This window comes from Myotis myotis, unplaced genomic scaffold (genome assembly GCF_014108235.1).
Source record: "Myotis myotis isolate mMyoMyo1 unplaced genomic scaffold, mMyoMyo1.p scaffold_m19_p_12, whole genome shotgun sequence".
NCBI lineage: Eukaryota > Metazoa > Chordata > Mammalia > Chiroptera > Vespertilionidae > Myotis > Myotis myotis.
In genome coordinates, this window is record NW_023416316.1 from 6,349,921 (window position 1) to 6,366,147 (window position 16,227).

The window sequence follows — 16,227 nt, forward strand, 5'->3', positions numbered from 1 at the left end:
TGGAGGCCAGAGGATAATTGATGGGCAGGTCATGGTGTATAGGTGGAGGCCAGAGGATAATTGATGGGCAGGTCATGGTGTATAGGTGGAGGCCAAGAAGAGCAGCTGTTCTTTGGTAGGTGGAAGAAGACAATTTGAAGTAGGAGCACAACATGAGGAAATTCATGTTTAATGGCCTCTATTTAAGGGGGGAAATGCTGAATGAACTTCTTGAGATAATAGCAGATCAGTGTTCCTCATCTGAGGGTGGTTTTGCCTCTCAGGAAACAATTGGCAATGTCTGGAGATGTTTTTGATTGTCCCAGTTGGGGAACGTGCTAGGGGCATCTCGTGTACAGAGGGCAGGGATGCTGCTGATCTTATGTACAGGACAGTCTCCACATCAAACAATGATCTGGGCCCAAATGCTAAGAGCACATATATCTAGGGTAAGGGTATCTTTTAAAAAAAATCTGTGATTTTGCCAATTGAGAAGAAATGGGAATGGAGTGAGAATTTCGATATTGTAGATGTGATTAAGGGATAAGAGCATGTAACACAAACCCAGGAATTATCTCACATCTGCTAACATAACAACAAAACCCTCAGATCTCCTGCTTCAGCCTGGGTAATTGCTTTTGGCATAATAGCTATTACCTCAGACAGACTGAAAGTTTAATAACTAGATGGGAGATTTCCCGGTGTGGTGCACAAATAGGAAAAACACCACCATAGAAGCTATCTCCCACGTCTGACCTCCTCCCTTCCTTAATTTACCAGCAGTGCAACTGTACCTCACTGCCACGCCTCATTTCAGCATTTTTAAATTGTAATGCTGTCGATTATCAGCTTTCCTAATTTTTTGATATTTAACATTGCATAGCTCTAAATGAGTTTAAAGCAATCTTGTTATGCATAAGAGTTTGTCTTTAAAGGCTTCTGTTTGATTTTATGTACTCATTTTGTGCAAAATAAATGTTATATTGCTTTATTAAATCTCTTTTATGCTTGCAATTCAGATTTAGCATCCAATAAGAGGTCATTTTTATTGTTTTTTTTTTTTCAGTTATGTTCTAAATGTGTTCATATTCTTAAATACTGTTAGTATTGAAAATTCCCACTGCTTGTTGACTGTTATTTTTAAGTCTTTGAGATTCATGAAACATCCATAAACTCTGCTTCTTTGAAATGTAGGCTTATTTCAGGTAGCATACTCTTTTGAGATATCCAGAATATATTTTACCAATAGCAGAAGGATATTACTTGGAAATGCAAACTTTACCTAAGAGATAGAGAGAATAACAATACACATACAATTCGTACAATTCTTTCTTTTCTCTCTGCCTTCTTAAATCATAAGGTTCTCAGGAATCTTGAATGTCCTGTTTTTTTTTCATATGAACTATATATCTCTAAATATATTTCTGTATTTTAGCATTAACATATTGATGGTTATATATACATATAAAATAACATTAATCGTTTTCAGGCCTTTAAATTTCTTCAGGAGTTTAAAGAACCAGAATAAAGAAGATATAATTTATCTGATTTTAATAAATTCTGCATTAATTCTTTTTGGTGTTCCCAGAAGTCAGTGTATATATAATCTTTCTGCTCATCCGTGAGCAAAACTACAGGGATGAACCCACGAAGTTTCCCTCCTTTTAAAAAATTCCTTCTGCCTAGCTGGAGTGGCTCAGTTGGTTGAGCATCATTCTGTGCACCAAAGGGTTGCTGGTTCAGTCCCTGGTCAGAGCACATGCCTGGGTTGTGGCTTTGATAACCAATCAATGTATCTCTCTCTCCCTCCCCTCCCATTTCCTCTCTTTAAGAATGTCCTTGGGTGAGGATAAAAAAATTTCTTCTTCTCTCCTCCGAAAATGTTTTTGACATTTATTTAGACTTTAAATCATAGGCAGCCATGCATCCTGAAGAATAATGGGACATATATATATATATATATATATATTTTACTGTCATGGAATGTGATCCTTGACATTTTAAGTGAAAAAGGCAAGGTGCATAGTTTATATCATATAATTCCATTTTCATTTAAGAAAATCACCAGGCCTTAGCTGTTTTTGCTCAGTGGATAGAGCATCGGCTTGCGGACTGGAGGGTCCCAGGTTCAATTCCAGTCAAGGGCACATGCTTGGGTTGCAGGCTCAATCCCTAGTAGGGGGCATGCAGGAGGCAGCTGATCAATGATGCTCTCTCGTCATTGATGTTTCTATCGCTCTCCCTTCCTCTCTGAAATCAATAAGAATATATATATTTTTTAAAAATCACCATATATTTGATTATGGAAATAAAAAGGTTTGGAAGGGTATACACTTATTAACTGTGATGGAGAAGAGAACACCTCAAAGGATTGAGTTGTGGGGCACTTCACCGTTCTGAGGTTGGGTGATGAGGTGACCCATCAGTGGAGACTTGAGAAGGAGCAGCCGGTGAGGTAAGAGGAGAAAATGATGTCTTAGAAGACAAATAGGAGTATCAAGAGAAGAGAATGACCAATAGGACCCAATGCTGTTGATAAGCAACTTTAAAAAAATGTATTTTTAAAAAATATTTTTATTGATTTCAGAGAGGAAGGGAGAGGGAGAGGGAGAAAGAGAAAGAGATAGAAACATCAGTGATGAGAACGAGAATCATTGATCGGCTGCCTCCTGCACGCCCCCCACTGGGGATCGAGCCCACAACCCCGGCGTGTGCCCTTGACCAGAATCAAACCCGGGACCCCTCAGTCCACAGGCCGACGCTCTATCCACTGATCCAAACCAGCTAGGGAAAGAAAAAAAAAGTATTTTTTTAAATTAAATTTATTGGTGTAACATTGATTAATAGGATCATATAAGTTTCAGGTGTGGGCTTCTATGTTACAGTATCTGTATATTGCACTGTGTGCTCACCACCCAAAGTCAAATAATCTTCTGTCACTCCAAAAAGTTACTTAGATGAGGACTGAGAATTGCCCATTGGATTTATCAGCACGGAGATCATTAGTATTGACAGAATGCTTCAATGGAATGATTGGTGTGTGTTGGAGAGAGATGGGAGACAAATTGGAGACCACTATATCGACATGTCTTTTAAAGTGGTAGTCTGTGAAGAAGATAGAGAAATAGCATGAAAGATAGAGGGGAATGCGAGGGGTTTTAAGTTGGGAGATTACACAGCCGCTTTGAAACTGATGACCATTGTGCAGTAGAGAAGAGACAATGGATGATGCTGTAGAAAGAGAACGGCTGATGGACTGATGTGCTTGAATAATAGCAAGGGTTATGAAAGCTAATGCATAAGTGGAGGCATTGACCTTACAATTCAATCAAGGTAATGGAAGGAAAGGCAAGAAGGCATATGGTTAAGATGCAAGTGGTTGGTGTAAGTGTGGTGGGGTGTGTGGAAGATCGGTACAGATTGCCTGTGTTTTTTCAGTGAACCATAGAACAGTTGCCGTCAGCTAAAGGTGACGATGGGGAGCGGAGAAGATGTGAAACAGTGCTCTAGGAAGGTAAAGAGTGAAGGAACGAAGGAAATGTGGTGGGAGTGCCCATTCTGACTGAGGTCCTGAACTGAAAATGAGCCCAGTCAGTATGATTGTGTTTCTTCAGCCATGGTTAAGATGCAAGCTCAGAGTAGGTAGAGGATTGGATTTAATCAAAGTAATAAATAAAACTCATTGTTCACTTTGCAAGCTGTTTTCAAGAGGTTGATGATGTGAATGGCTTTTAGAATTTCAGCTTTTTAATTATACGCAGTTTTGGAAGGCTATACTTAGTGAGTGACAGGTCATTTAAAAAAAAAAAAAAGGAAAAAGGCATGGCATTGTTTTAGGAAAGGTTTTTGGTTGAGCATTACAGGCCCTAATTCCAGCCAATTTAAGCAGAAAAGGAATTTATTGGAAGGTTGTCAAGTACCTCACAGCACTGATCTGGTTCAGAAAACAGGCAGGAACCAAGGGAATTCAGAGATCTGGAATTACTGCCAGGGTCACACCACTGGCACACCTTGGTGTTAAGGATGTTTGGTTTAATGATGCTGATGTGATCTGAATATTTGTGTTCCCTCAAAACTCATATGTTGAAATTCTAACCCCCAAAGGTAATTGGTGGGGCCTTTGGGAGGTCCTCAAATCATGAGGGCGGAACTTCATGGGATCAGTGCCTTAAAAACAGCTCCAGAGTCCTGGCCTGTGTGGCTCAGTTGGTTGAGCGTTGTCCTGTGCACTGAAAGGTCACTGGTTTGAATCCCAGTCAGGGCGCGTGTCTGGGAATGTGGGCTTGATCCCTGGTTGGGGTGCATACAGGAGGCAGCAGATTGATGTTTCTCTCTTCTGTCAATGCTTCTCTCCCTCTTCCTTTCTCAAATCAATAAAAAACATTTTTAAAAATGCTCCTGAGGCATCCTTGAGCCCCTTTCTAGTATGTGAGGATACAGCGAGAACTGTGGAGCTAGAAGAGAGCCTTTACCCAACCAGGCCAGCACCCTGATCTCAGGCCTCCAGCCTCCAGAGCTGTGAGAAATAAATACCTGTTGTTTATAAGCCATCTAGTCTGTGGTATTTTGTTATAGCAGCAAGAATGGACAGACAGATGCTGCCATATTTTTTTTAAGATTTTTAAAATCTTTTTAAAAAGGCTCCACAATAGATGATACTGACTGAAATTAAGATGGTGACAGTGGAGATATAAAGAAATGGACAGATTCACGAATAGCTCATTAGGTTGCTACTAAAATTCATGTCTTGGGGAAAATTATATATATTTTTATTCTCCTCCTCTTTCTCTTGCTCCCCCTCTTATTCCCTTCTTTTCCTCCTTTTTTCCCCTTGAAATACAGACCTTTCTAGAGGCCTTGATGCAATCTTACCTTGCACAGGGCAGGGTAAGATTCTGTAGTGTTCATATTATTCATTAGAAATATATTTTTAAGCTCCTGTGTACAGCAAGCATGTCAAACTCGCCGGCTGTGGGTTTGACATGCTTGGTGTACAGTATAGTGCCAAAGGGGTTGCTAGTTATAGTCCTTCTAGAATTGGGTTCAAGTCTAGACACTCAGAAATGATTTCTTTATTCCCGGGCACTACATGACTGCTGAGTAGGCTGACCAACCCTTTCCTAGGTGTGGGTCACTGAGACTACATGAATTCACTTTCATCTAAGATTCCGCCCTCCCCCCCCCCAGGACTGATTAGTTCCTTAGTTTAGTCTTTTTACATATCAGTTATTTGAAATAGGCCAAATGCATATCCATTATTTTAAAAAGTAATGAGAAAGAAAACTAATTTTTAAAAAGTTCTCTTAAGACTGATTTTCAAATGGAATTTATTAGAAATGGCTAAAATAGTTCTTAAAAATATAGACTCCCAACCCTCCTGAGTCATATATCTAGAAGTAGGTTCCATAAATCCTGTATAATAAAGAGGTAATATGCAAATTGACCCTCACTCTGTCACACCATCACAAGATGGCTGCGCCCACAGCAGAGGCGGGGTTCCCGTAACGAGCGATAACGAGCAGTCAGCAGGGACCTGAGGCTGCGTGATGCCAGGCCGGGGGACCCGAGGCTGTGCTCCCTGCCCGGTGGGGCTTGACAGGGGACCTCAGGCCACAACCCCCACCCAGCAGGGCTTGACTGGAGACCTGACGCTGCGCCCCCTGCCTGGTGGGGTTTGACGGGGTTGGGGCCGGCTGGGGCCGGATTTTGCCCAGTGGGGATGTGGCCAGCTGGGTCTGGGTCTCGTGCAATTTCGAGGTGCATGCGGGTTGGCAGGGACTTGACTCTGGGTCCTGTGGCATGCCCCAGACTCTGACAAGAGGAAGATTTTCATATACATTTCATTTTCTTTCATCTCTGACACTCCTATTATAGAGAAAGGGCAATAGCAATATTAAAATATATCATCGAATTAATTCCCTTTTAATGTGCACGGATTTCATGCACCGGGCCACTAGTCTGTGTTTAAAAAAATTCCAGGATAGTCAGCCAGGTTTAGGAACCATAGCTTTATGTTATTCAGACTAGCTTTACACTGTACTAGGAGAGGTAATTAAATTCTTCTCTTTTAATGGGAAGGGTCTATTATAAATGACTGTTTGAATTTTGCAGCTTAATTTAATTTAATTATTAACTTTTTAAAAAAATATATTTTTATTGATTTCAGAGAGGAAGGGAAAGGGAGAGAGAGAGAAACATCCATGATAAGAGAGAATCATGGGTCGGCTGCTTCCTGCATGCTCCACACTGGGGATCGAGCCCACAACCCAGGCATGTGCCCTTGACCAGGAATCAAACCGTGACCTCCTGGTTCATAGGTCGATGTTCAACCACTGAGCCATGCCGGCCAGGCTAATTTAATTATTACTTTTAAAATGTATTTTTATTGATTTCAGAGAGGAAGGGAGATGGAGAGAGAGATAGAAACATCAGTGATGAGAGAGAATCGTTGATTGGCAGCCTCCTGCACGCCTCACACTGGGGATCAAGCCCACAACCCGGGCGTGTACCCTGACCAGGAATTGAACTGGGACCTCCTGGTTCATAGGTAGACACTCAACACTGAGCTACACTGGCTGGGCTCAGCTTAATTTTAAAATATGGCATTTGGTTTCATATAATTATAGGTAGTTTTTTGGAGGTGATATAGGTGAATTCCATTAAGTTTTCTCTTGCCTGTGGCTATTTTGTAATTATATGTCAGTTTTTATGTTATCACCCTAAGTATAAGAAACTTGTTCTCTGTATTACAAGAATATAGCTCCCTAAATATCAGCTGCAAGCAAGTTTGTATATGAACAGATAGATCACTGCTTCTCCAACTTAATGTGCATACAGATCACCTGGAGCGCTTGTTAAAATGCAGGTTCCGTTTTAGTAGGTATGGGGTGGGGCTGAGGAGTCTGTGTTTCTAATAAACTCTTGCTGCTACTGATGTTGCTCCTCTGCAGATCTCCTAAGAGGCTAGATAATAGGCTAGAAGAGGCTATCCTTTGAGCATTTATGTTTGTGTGAGTTACTCAGCTTTGGGGCATGTTTTGGGACTGTTTAGTTTGACCAAAGGTCAAGTTGTACATTTAAAGAAGATTGCATTATATAACCTTCTAATACTTTCCCCCTTGTTCTTGAAGATTATGGTACTATATGTAGCCTAAGGTTTTTAGTTTCAGGCTTTGGAACTGAATAAAAGAAGTAATTTCAGCATTCAATCTGCAGCAGCAAAATTGGTTTATCTACTTGAGGTAGTCTGAACTACAAGTAAAGTATTTAGTAATTGAATTAAGAATAAGAGGGACTGACATAATGTTGAGAATTATACATGCAAGATATACCTAAGGATTGGGAAATATGTGTTTTGCAGAATTGAGAATTTGGTGACGATTTATCATGTTAGAGCAGTGGTTCTTAGGTGGGGGAGATTTTACCTCTTGGGGCACATTTGGTAACATCTGGAGACATGTTCAGTTGCCATGACAGTAGGATGGTGGTGTTATTAACTGGTACCTAGTGGGCAGTGGCCAAGGATGCTACTAAACATTCTACGGTGCACTAGATAGCACCCACAGCAAATAATTATTTGGCCCAAAATGTTGGTAGTGACAAATAATAAGAAACCGTATGTTAGAGAATATTCACAAGTACTTGATTAGTTTTTAATTAAAAATAATACAGAAAATACAAATAGAAAATAACCATTTGTGTTTCCACTAATCAAATTTAACCAATGTTAATACTTATCTTACTTGATTTTAGGCTTTTGGTTTAAGAAATATCATTCTATTATTTTGGGGAAAGTAAGTCACAATTAGTATTTTTTTCTTTTGCTTTTTGGTTTTTAAGGTTTTATTTTATTTCACAATTAGTATATTGAATTCAAACAATTTAGAATGTGAAAGTAATGAAGCTATCTCAAATCTCAGCAGCCAGAAATAACCACTCATTATTACCACTCATTATTGCCACTCATTATCCCAGAAATCTTTCCATGTAAATATACATACAGCTACAAGCCTAGAGAGAAATGCTTTTATGACATTGGGATCATATTGTAAATGAAGTAGGAAAAAATATTTTTTAAATGAAAAAATTTAAACTTAGAATGAAATAGAATAGAATAATTATCTCCCATATCTCCATCACTCAAGCTTCAACAGTCACAAGTTCGTAGTTGTTACCCACACCCACTCCTAGACATCACATCATTTCATCTGTTAATATTTCAGTGCCTGCCCTTAAAACATGAGGACCCTTTTTTTTGAGCCATTATCACACACAATTAACAATTTCCCTGATTCATTCTCTTTCCTTCTCTCTCCCTCTCTCTTTTAGTATGTTTTGTTCCAAATTGAGCTTTGATTTCCATTGAGATCGAGCAGTAATTCCATAAAGAAAGGGAAATGCCGCATAGACCCAAACAAATGCGACCTGCCACACTCTTTTGTGTCAATTTTGGTTTTTCTTTCTAGAATGTCTTAAACTATTTGGTAATGCTGTATAAAAATAATGAAATATGCCTTTATGTCTCTTTTTTACTCTCTTCATTTTTTTAAGCTGCCTTTCTCATCTTTTTCAACATTTCTCCAAGATATCTTCCTGTTTGGGTGTGTTTGCCATAGCAATGGCCTCTGGGGACTATTGGCAGGAAAGCACCGGCAGGAATCATTTAACTAACTGGTGGTTAGCTTCTCGAGGGCAAGGAGCAAGTCTTACCATCTTTCTGCCTGTTACCATTATCGTCTCCTCAGTATGTGTGAGATGCCTTCATTAATCTTGAGGGGATTGTGTCAGTATTGATTGGTATATTACTTGAAACCATTTATAGCAAAACACTAAGTGTGCTCGTTTAGCTCTAACAGTGTGCACACAGGAGAACATAATCCAGACATTAATGTTTGGTACCTGCATCTATGGGTAGCTTCTGAATAAAGAGATGAGACAGGAAATTTTACCTCCTCTGGTCACATTTTCTCATTTGTTCTCACTTACAATATGTCCTGGTTTGCTTGACACAGTCTCAGTTTTTGCAGTTCTGATGTAATTACTAATAGTGTCCCTTTTCATTCACAGAATTATCCCAGTGGGTGGTAAATTAAATGGTAGGCCTACTTATATGACATTTAATGTGTGCCAGGCTCTCTTCTGAACTCTCTGTACATTCTCACTTAATCTTCATGAAAATCCTAAGTAGCAGATCCTGTTTTTATCGTGTTTTACATATAGGGAAGTCAGGCACAAAGAGGTTAAATAACATGGCCGAGATTGCAGTTATGTTTGAGTAGTGACTGGTGGAGCCAGGAGTTGAGTGCAGGCAGTTTCTTGTCAATGCGCTTAAGCACTCTGCTCTGTGGTCTCTATGCGGGCCCCAAACATACCTGTCTTTGTAGAATACACACTGACCCACTGGAGTCTCCTGATAATTAATCCGCATAGTTTTAGGTCAGCATCTGGCTAAGGCTTTGGGAATTTGAGGGGTTTCCGTTTCTTCACAAAAAACTTGTAGGTTCCTCACATACCACAACACCAATCTGATGATAATCAGACTTCTTTCTCAGAAGGTTGAACATTTGCCTTTTTCATTCTCTTAGTGACAGCTACTTGGCATTCATTCCTTCCTGGATTTCAGTTACGAACATTCCCAGCTTTTGCAGATTCTCAAGTCCCTGCCACAGTCACTTTCGGCCATCTTTGGTATAAATAAATTCATGGACACACGCACACATGCACACAGTGTCTCCAGCACCTGGAGCAATGCCTATCATATGGCAGGAACACAAACTTTTTCACTGCCTTTGATCAGTTCGTATTTTGGAATTATCTGGGGACAGTATTCACAGGCGCTTTACAGAAAGTTTTTTCAGACAGCTAACTGCTTTCAGGTAGCTTACAGTTTAGTAAGGAGATGATGGATGTACTGGAAGAACTATGATGTAAGACAGCTGAGCTGTGTGAGCCAAGTACTTGGCTCCAGAATAACTGCCCCAATAACTACCCCTTGTTTTTAAGGACAGGCCTTGGGTTTGCCAAGAGTAGAGTCCTGACAAGAATAATTGTCAACCCAGACGAGAGGAGGACTCTGGCAACTTGACACGGGTCCTCTTGTAAGAAATCCTCCATCAGCAGTACTGTCTGTCTTTATATGTACGTCCTCACCACGGCACATTCTGACCTCGGTAGTGATAAGCAGCAGGAACAGCTGGAACTACTCAGCAGCAGAGAATTTTATTTTTTAACTAGAGGCCTGGTGCACAAATTTATGCACAGATGGGGTCCCTCTGGGTGGCCTGCAGGGATCGGGCTGAAACCCGTAGTCCAATGCCGCCTGCAGCTCCTACCTGCTGCTCCCACTCATTCTGGCCCCACTGTGCCTGCTGTGGGCTCGTACCCAATCAGACCCTGATCGGGAGAGGCTCGTGCTGTCACAGCAGCGCTCGCCAGCCATGAGTCCTGCGTCTGGCACCCTCCCAAGGGGAGTGGCCTGCAGGATCGGGCTGAAACTGGCTCTCCGGACATCCCCTGAGGGGTCCCGGGTTGCAAGAGGGCACAGGCCAGGCTGAGGGACCCCACCAGTGCACGATCGGGCCGGGGAGGAATCGCGGGAGGGCTCCAGGGTGTGTCTGGTCCATCTTACTCAGTCCAGATCGGCCGGACCCTAGCAGCAAGCTAACCCATCAGTTGGAGCATCTGCCCCCTGGTGGGTCAGTGCATGTCATAGTGAGCAGTATTAGCATATCATTATCATATTATGCTTTGATTGGTTGTTCGGTTGTTCTGCTGTTCAGTCTATTTGCATATTACCCTTTTATTATATAGGATAGGATGTGGAAGCCTGGTGTTATTTATTTGATTTTTTCAATGCTTTTTAGTTTAAAGTCTATTGATATGTACATGGTTTTTTTTCTTAATAAAAACATTGTCTATGTTTATTATAATATAATTGTATTTTGCTTTTTTACTTTCTTACTGGATATCTTAATAAGATGATATGGTTACATTGGAACAGAATTGATCACAATAGCCTAGTGCAGTGGTTGGCAAACTGCGGCTCGGCAAACTGCAGCTCATGAGCCACATGCAGCTCTTTGGCCCCTTGAGTGTGGCTCTTCCACAAAATACCGACTTTTGTGCATGGGCCACAAAGTTTCAGTCGCACTGTATGTGCACGTCCGCACATGGTATTTTGTGGTATTTTGTGGAAGAGCCACACTCAAGGGGCCAAAGAGCCACATGTGGCTCGCGAGCTGCAGTTTGCTGACCACGGGCCTAGTGAGAGAAGGCAGCATTCATTATCCTCACTTTACAAATGAGGAAGCTAAGTTTAGTTAAACTGTTAGCTCTGTGACTTTGGGGGAAAACAGCACAATTGGGACTTGTACTTGGGTTTTAGAATCTAGATTCAGTGTATGTCACATGGCCTTATTTTAACTTATTAGATTGATTTCTTTTTATCAATATCAAGATAAGGACAATGAAAGTTGGGATTATATCCCATCATAAGTCCTTTTTAATGAATGTCATTATAGAACCTAGTTCAACTTAATTAGTCCATTTCCATTTCTGAGTTGACAAGGCTTATTAATACCACTTTGATGATTTTAGAGCCAATAAATTCTATTGGAGGGGAAGTCCTGTAGGGGTCACAGGTGACCTATACGGTACCTATGTGTAAATCAGAAAAAGGCAGCCCCTCTAGGTCAGCGGTTCCCAATCCGTGGGTTGCGACTCCTTTGGGAGTCGAACAACCCTTTCACAGGGGTCGCCTAAGAACATCGGAAAACACATATATAATTACATATTGTTTTTGTGATTAATCACTATGCTTTAATTATGTTCAATTTGTAACAATGAAAATACATCCTGCATATCAGATATTTACATGACTATTCATAACAGTAGCAACATTACAGTTATGAAGTAGCAACGAAAATAATTTTATGGTTGGGGGTCACCACAACATGAGGAACTGTATTGAAGGGTTGCGGCATTAGGAAGGTTGAGAACCACTGCTCTAGGTGGACTGTCAGTCAGAAAAAGGCATACCTGGTAGGGGCAGGTTGAGCCTGCATCAGGATGCTGGACGTGGGAAATGCGCATCTGGGTTTGTCTACCCTGTCTCCTTTTTGTGGTCCTTGAAAAGCAGTATCATGAATCTTATTCATATTAATTTATTTAGAAAGAGCTGGTGGGTTTTTTTAAGTGTTTTATTTATAGATAAAACCTTTTGTATATACCTGCCTCAGCACCTTGTACTTGTTCCCTGCACCTGGTACCTGAACTTCCCTCTTTTCTACTTTGCTCACTCCTTCACTTCACCCAGGTCTCTGCTCATATGTCACCTTCTCAGTATCACCTCACCTATCCTAACTAAAACATTACCCCCAATCACACTCTCTCCCTTTCTGCTGTATTTTCCTCATACTACATCTTACCACCTGGATATTATATTTTTAAATTTTTGTCTCTCTACTAGAAAATACACTCTGTGTATTGCCTGTTTTCTTCACTGTTGTATCCCAACACCCAGAATTACCAGTTTTAATATTTGTTGCCTTTTATTAACAATGTGCCCTTTCTGGACTATAATGTTATGAATATGATCTAATTGGATCTTATTAATACCTGTATGAAGGATAAATATTATAATTCCCATTCTGGAATTGAGGAAATCCAAAAGCTTAGAAAAGTTCAATAACACTCCCAAAGTCAAATATCTAATAATTAGAATCATTCTTTGACAAGTAGATCTGATCTGATAGCCAAAGTTCATTTTTTTTTAAAATATATTTTATTGATTTTTTACAGAGAGGAAGGGAGAGAGATAGAGAGTTAGAAACATCGATGAGAGAGAAACATCGATCAGCTGCCTCCTGCACATCTCCTACTGGGGATGTGCCCGCAACCCAGGTACATGCCCTTGACCGGAATCGAACCTGGGACCCTTCAGTCCTCAAGCCGACGCTCTATCCATTGAGCCAAACCGGTTTCGGCCAAAGTTCATTTTTAAAAATTGACTTTAGTGAATCTTTTGGGTTTTGTAATGTTTTTCAAAGAGTGATTTCTAATTACTGGAGAGGGCGGCTTAAATACTATTATCTCGATTTAAGGGAAAAGAGAGGCAGAACCCATGAGATTTAAAGCACTGGGATGAGAGATCAGACAACTCTGTTGTGGGATTGTACACTGGTGTGGCTACTATGGAAAATAGTATGGAGATTCCTCAAAAAATTAAAATTGTACACTTGAAACTAATATAATATTGTATGTCAACTGTAATTTAAAAATAAAAAAAGAATAAGTTAAAAACAGGACTACTATGTGATCCAGCAATCCCACTTCAGGGTATTAATCCAAAGAAATCGAAAGACTAATTCAAAAAGATATATGCACCCCTATGTCCATTGCAGCATTATTTACAACAGACAAAATATGGAAGCCACCTAGGTGTCCCTCAATGGACAAATGGATAAAGAAGACATGATACCTATGTTTTCCATTTGTAGGATTATTTTCCTGAATGGATTTGTAGGATGGAACAAATAGATAACTAGGTTAAAAAGATAAACATTTTTTCATTCTGAACCATGTAAAGGAGTGCCTGGAATGTAATAGTCCTTCAAACAATATTTATTGGATGAAAGAATATTCTAAAACTCTCTTTCCAATATGGATGTAACAATTTTCAGTCCCACCGATAATACGAGATTATCTGGTCTCCCACACCATCGTACATTTAAATTATCTGATGGCTTGCATGTAATCAGAAGAATTCTCCATCTTGAAAAAAAGTGTTATCAGATGGTATAGCTAAGGTCTGTTCCTCTTTTTATTTTCACCTTCTTGGTTAATGGACATGTGTTTTCTTGCAGGACTGAATTTGCTCTTAAAGAAATCATGTCCTCTGGAGGTGCTGAAGATGACATCCCACAGGGAGAGAGGAAAACAGTCACTGATTTTTGTTATCTTCTGGATAAATCTAAGCAACTGTTCAATGGGTTAAGGTTAGTGGGCTGCTGATACCTTAAATTTTTCTCTAGTTCTGTGTATTTTCCCCCATGGCTGAAGTATGGTACCTTTCTGAAAGTTATGGATAGAATGTTGCATCAATACCTGTACTAGAAGTGATCATGCTTTTTTTTTTTGACACTGTTTCTTCATTCTCAGATGAAAAAACAATAGGAAAAGAGGGTAATTTAGTGTTGTACTTGAGTTAAGGAGAGCTCTTGTTCCATGCTTTTATATACATTAGTCCACATTATACCCGATTTACATCTCATCTTACACATTGGGGTATGGAGGGTTAAGGAGCCTACAAATGCATAATGCAGGTGAATGGGGCCTCTCTCCTGTTGCATTCTTTGTACACTTGTTTATTTGCTTGTTTCTTTTATTCTTTCTTTTTCTTTGGATAAAATATCTGTTGACTACAGTAATGACTGAGTGTTTTAGACAGTGCTATTTTTACTTCAGCTGTGCATGCCCTGAACAGATTGGCAGCAGAAGCTATAGGCACTTTTGTCCACATGTCTTTGTTGATGTATTCCTGTATGTAGTGGGTAAATAATTTTGTACTGTTTTGTTCTATTTAAATCTCTCAGCCCTGCTTTTTATTCTCTCCCTCCAATTTATAGAGCTATATTTCATACAATAAAAATTCACCCATTCAGAGTTTATAATTATATGGTTTAGTATACTTAGAGTTGTGCCACTATCACCATAATCTAATTTTAGAACAGTAATCACCCAAAAGAAACCACATACCCATTAGCAGTGACTCTCCATTGTCCCCAGTTCCTAACCCCCTAATCAACTTTCTGTTTCTATGGATTTACATATTTTGGATATTTCATATAAGTAGAATCATAAAATATGTGGTGTTTTGTGATTGGCTTCTTTCACAAAATAGAGTCTTTTTTTTTTTTTTTTAATTAAATCTTTATTGTTCAGATTATTACATTTGTTCCTCTTTTTTTTCCCCCCATAACTCCCCTCCTCCCAGTTCCCGCCCCACCCTCCGCCCTCACTCCCCACCCACTGTCCTCATCCATAGGTGCACGATTTTTGTCCAGTCTCTTCCCGCATCTCCCACACCCCTTTCCCCCCCAGGAATAGTCAGTCCATTCCCTTTCTATGTCCCTGATTCTATTATAATCAACAGTTCATTCTGTTCATCAGATTATTTATTCACTTGATTCTTAGATTCACTTGTTGATAGATGCATATTTGTTGTTCATAATTTGTATCTTTACCTTTTTCTTCCTCTTCCCCTTCTTAAAGGATACCTTTCAGCATTTCATATAATCCTGGTTTGGTGGTGATGAACTCCTTTAGCTTTTCCTTATCTGTGAAGCTCTTTATCTGACCTTCAATTCTGAATGATAGCTTTGCTGGATAAAGTAATCTTGGTTGTAGGTTCTTGGTATTCATCACTTTGAATATTTCTTGCCACTCCCTTCTGGCCTGCGAAGTTTCTGTTGAGAAATCAGCTGACAGTCGTATGGGTATTCCCTTGTAGGTAACTGAGTTTCTTTCTCTTGCTGTTTTTAAGATTCTCTCTTTATCTTTTGCTCTTGGCATTTTAATTATGATGTGTCTTAGTGTGGTCCTCTTTGGATTCCTTTTGTTTGGGGTTCTCCGCGCTTCTTGGACCTGTAAGTCCATTTCTTTCACCAGGTGGGGGAAGTTTTCTGTCATTATTTCTTCAAATAGGTTTTCAATATCTTGCTCTCTCTCATCTTCTGGCACCCCTATAATTCTGATGTTGGTACGCTTGAAGCTGTCCCAGAGGCTCCTTACACTATCCTCGCATTTTTGGATTCTTTTTTCATTTTGCTTTTCCGGTTGGGTGTTTTTTGCTTCCTCGCATTTCAAATCATTGACTTGATTCTTGCGCTCCTCTGGTCTGCTGTCGGGAGTCTGTATAATATTCGTTATTTCAGTCCGTGTATGCTTAATTTCTAGTTGGTTCCCCAATATAAGATCGAGGGTCTTATTAGTTTTCTTGTAGATCTCATTAAGTTTATCGGCGGCTTCTAAACAGTTCTTGAGAGACCTTAAAAGTGTGGTTCTGAACTCTATATCTTCCATTGACAATTTTGTCCTGTTTCTTTGTCTCCGCATTTTGTTATGCTTCCTTGGTGCACCCCCTAGTGGTCTTGGTTCGCAGTCTTATAGTTAAATCTTGATTGTTGTAGCTAATTCCAGGGAGGGTTTGACCTCCAGGCCAAGTGGCTATGAGAATCAGCTGTGTCAGCA

The 16,227-nt window shown here is 40.0% G+C and overlaps 1 protein-coding gene across 4 annotated transcripts in view; it reads left to right on the forward strand.

Annotated features, from left to right (window-relative positions):
- Positions 1 to 16,227, forward strand: part of SCAI (suppressor of cancer cell invasion) — a 78,464-nt gene that overhangs the window by 19,956 nt on the left and 42,281 nt on the right. For all 4 annotated transcript variants that reach the window (XR_004971152.1, XM_036329677.1, XM_036329679.1 and 1 more), the window contains exon 3: positions 13,842 to 13,973. Coding sequence is in view for 3 of the 4 variants with exons in the window: in XM_036329677.1 (XP_036185570.1) it covers positions 13,842 to 13,973 (132 nt within the window). In the remaining variant the exon portion in view is untranslated. The remainder of the gene's footprint in view (positions 1 to 13,841; positions 13,974 to 16,227) is intronic.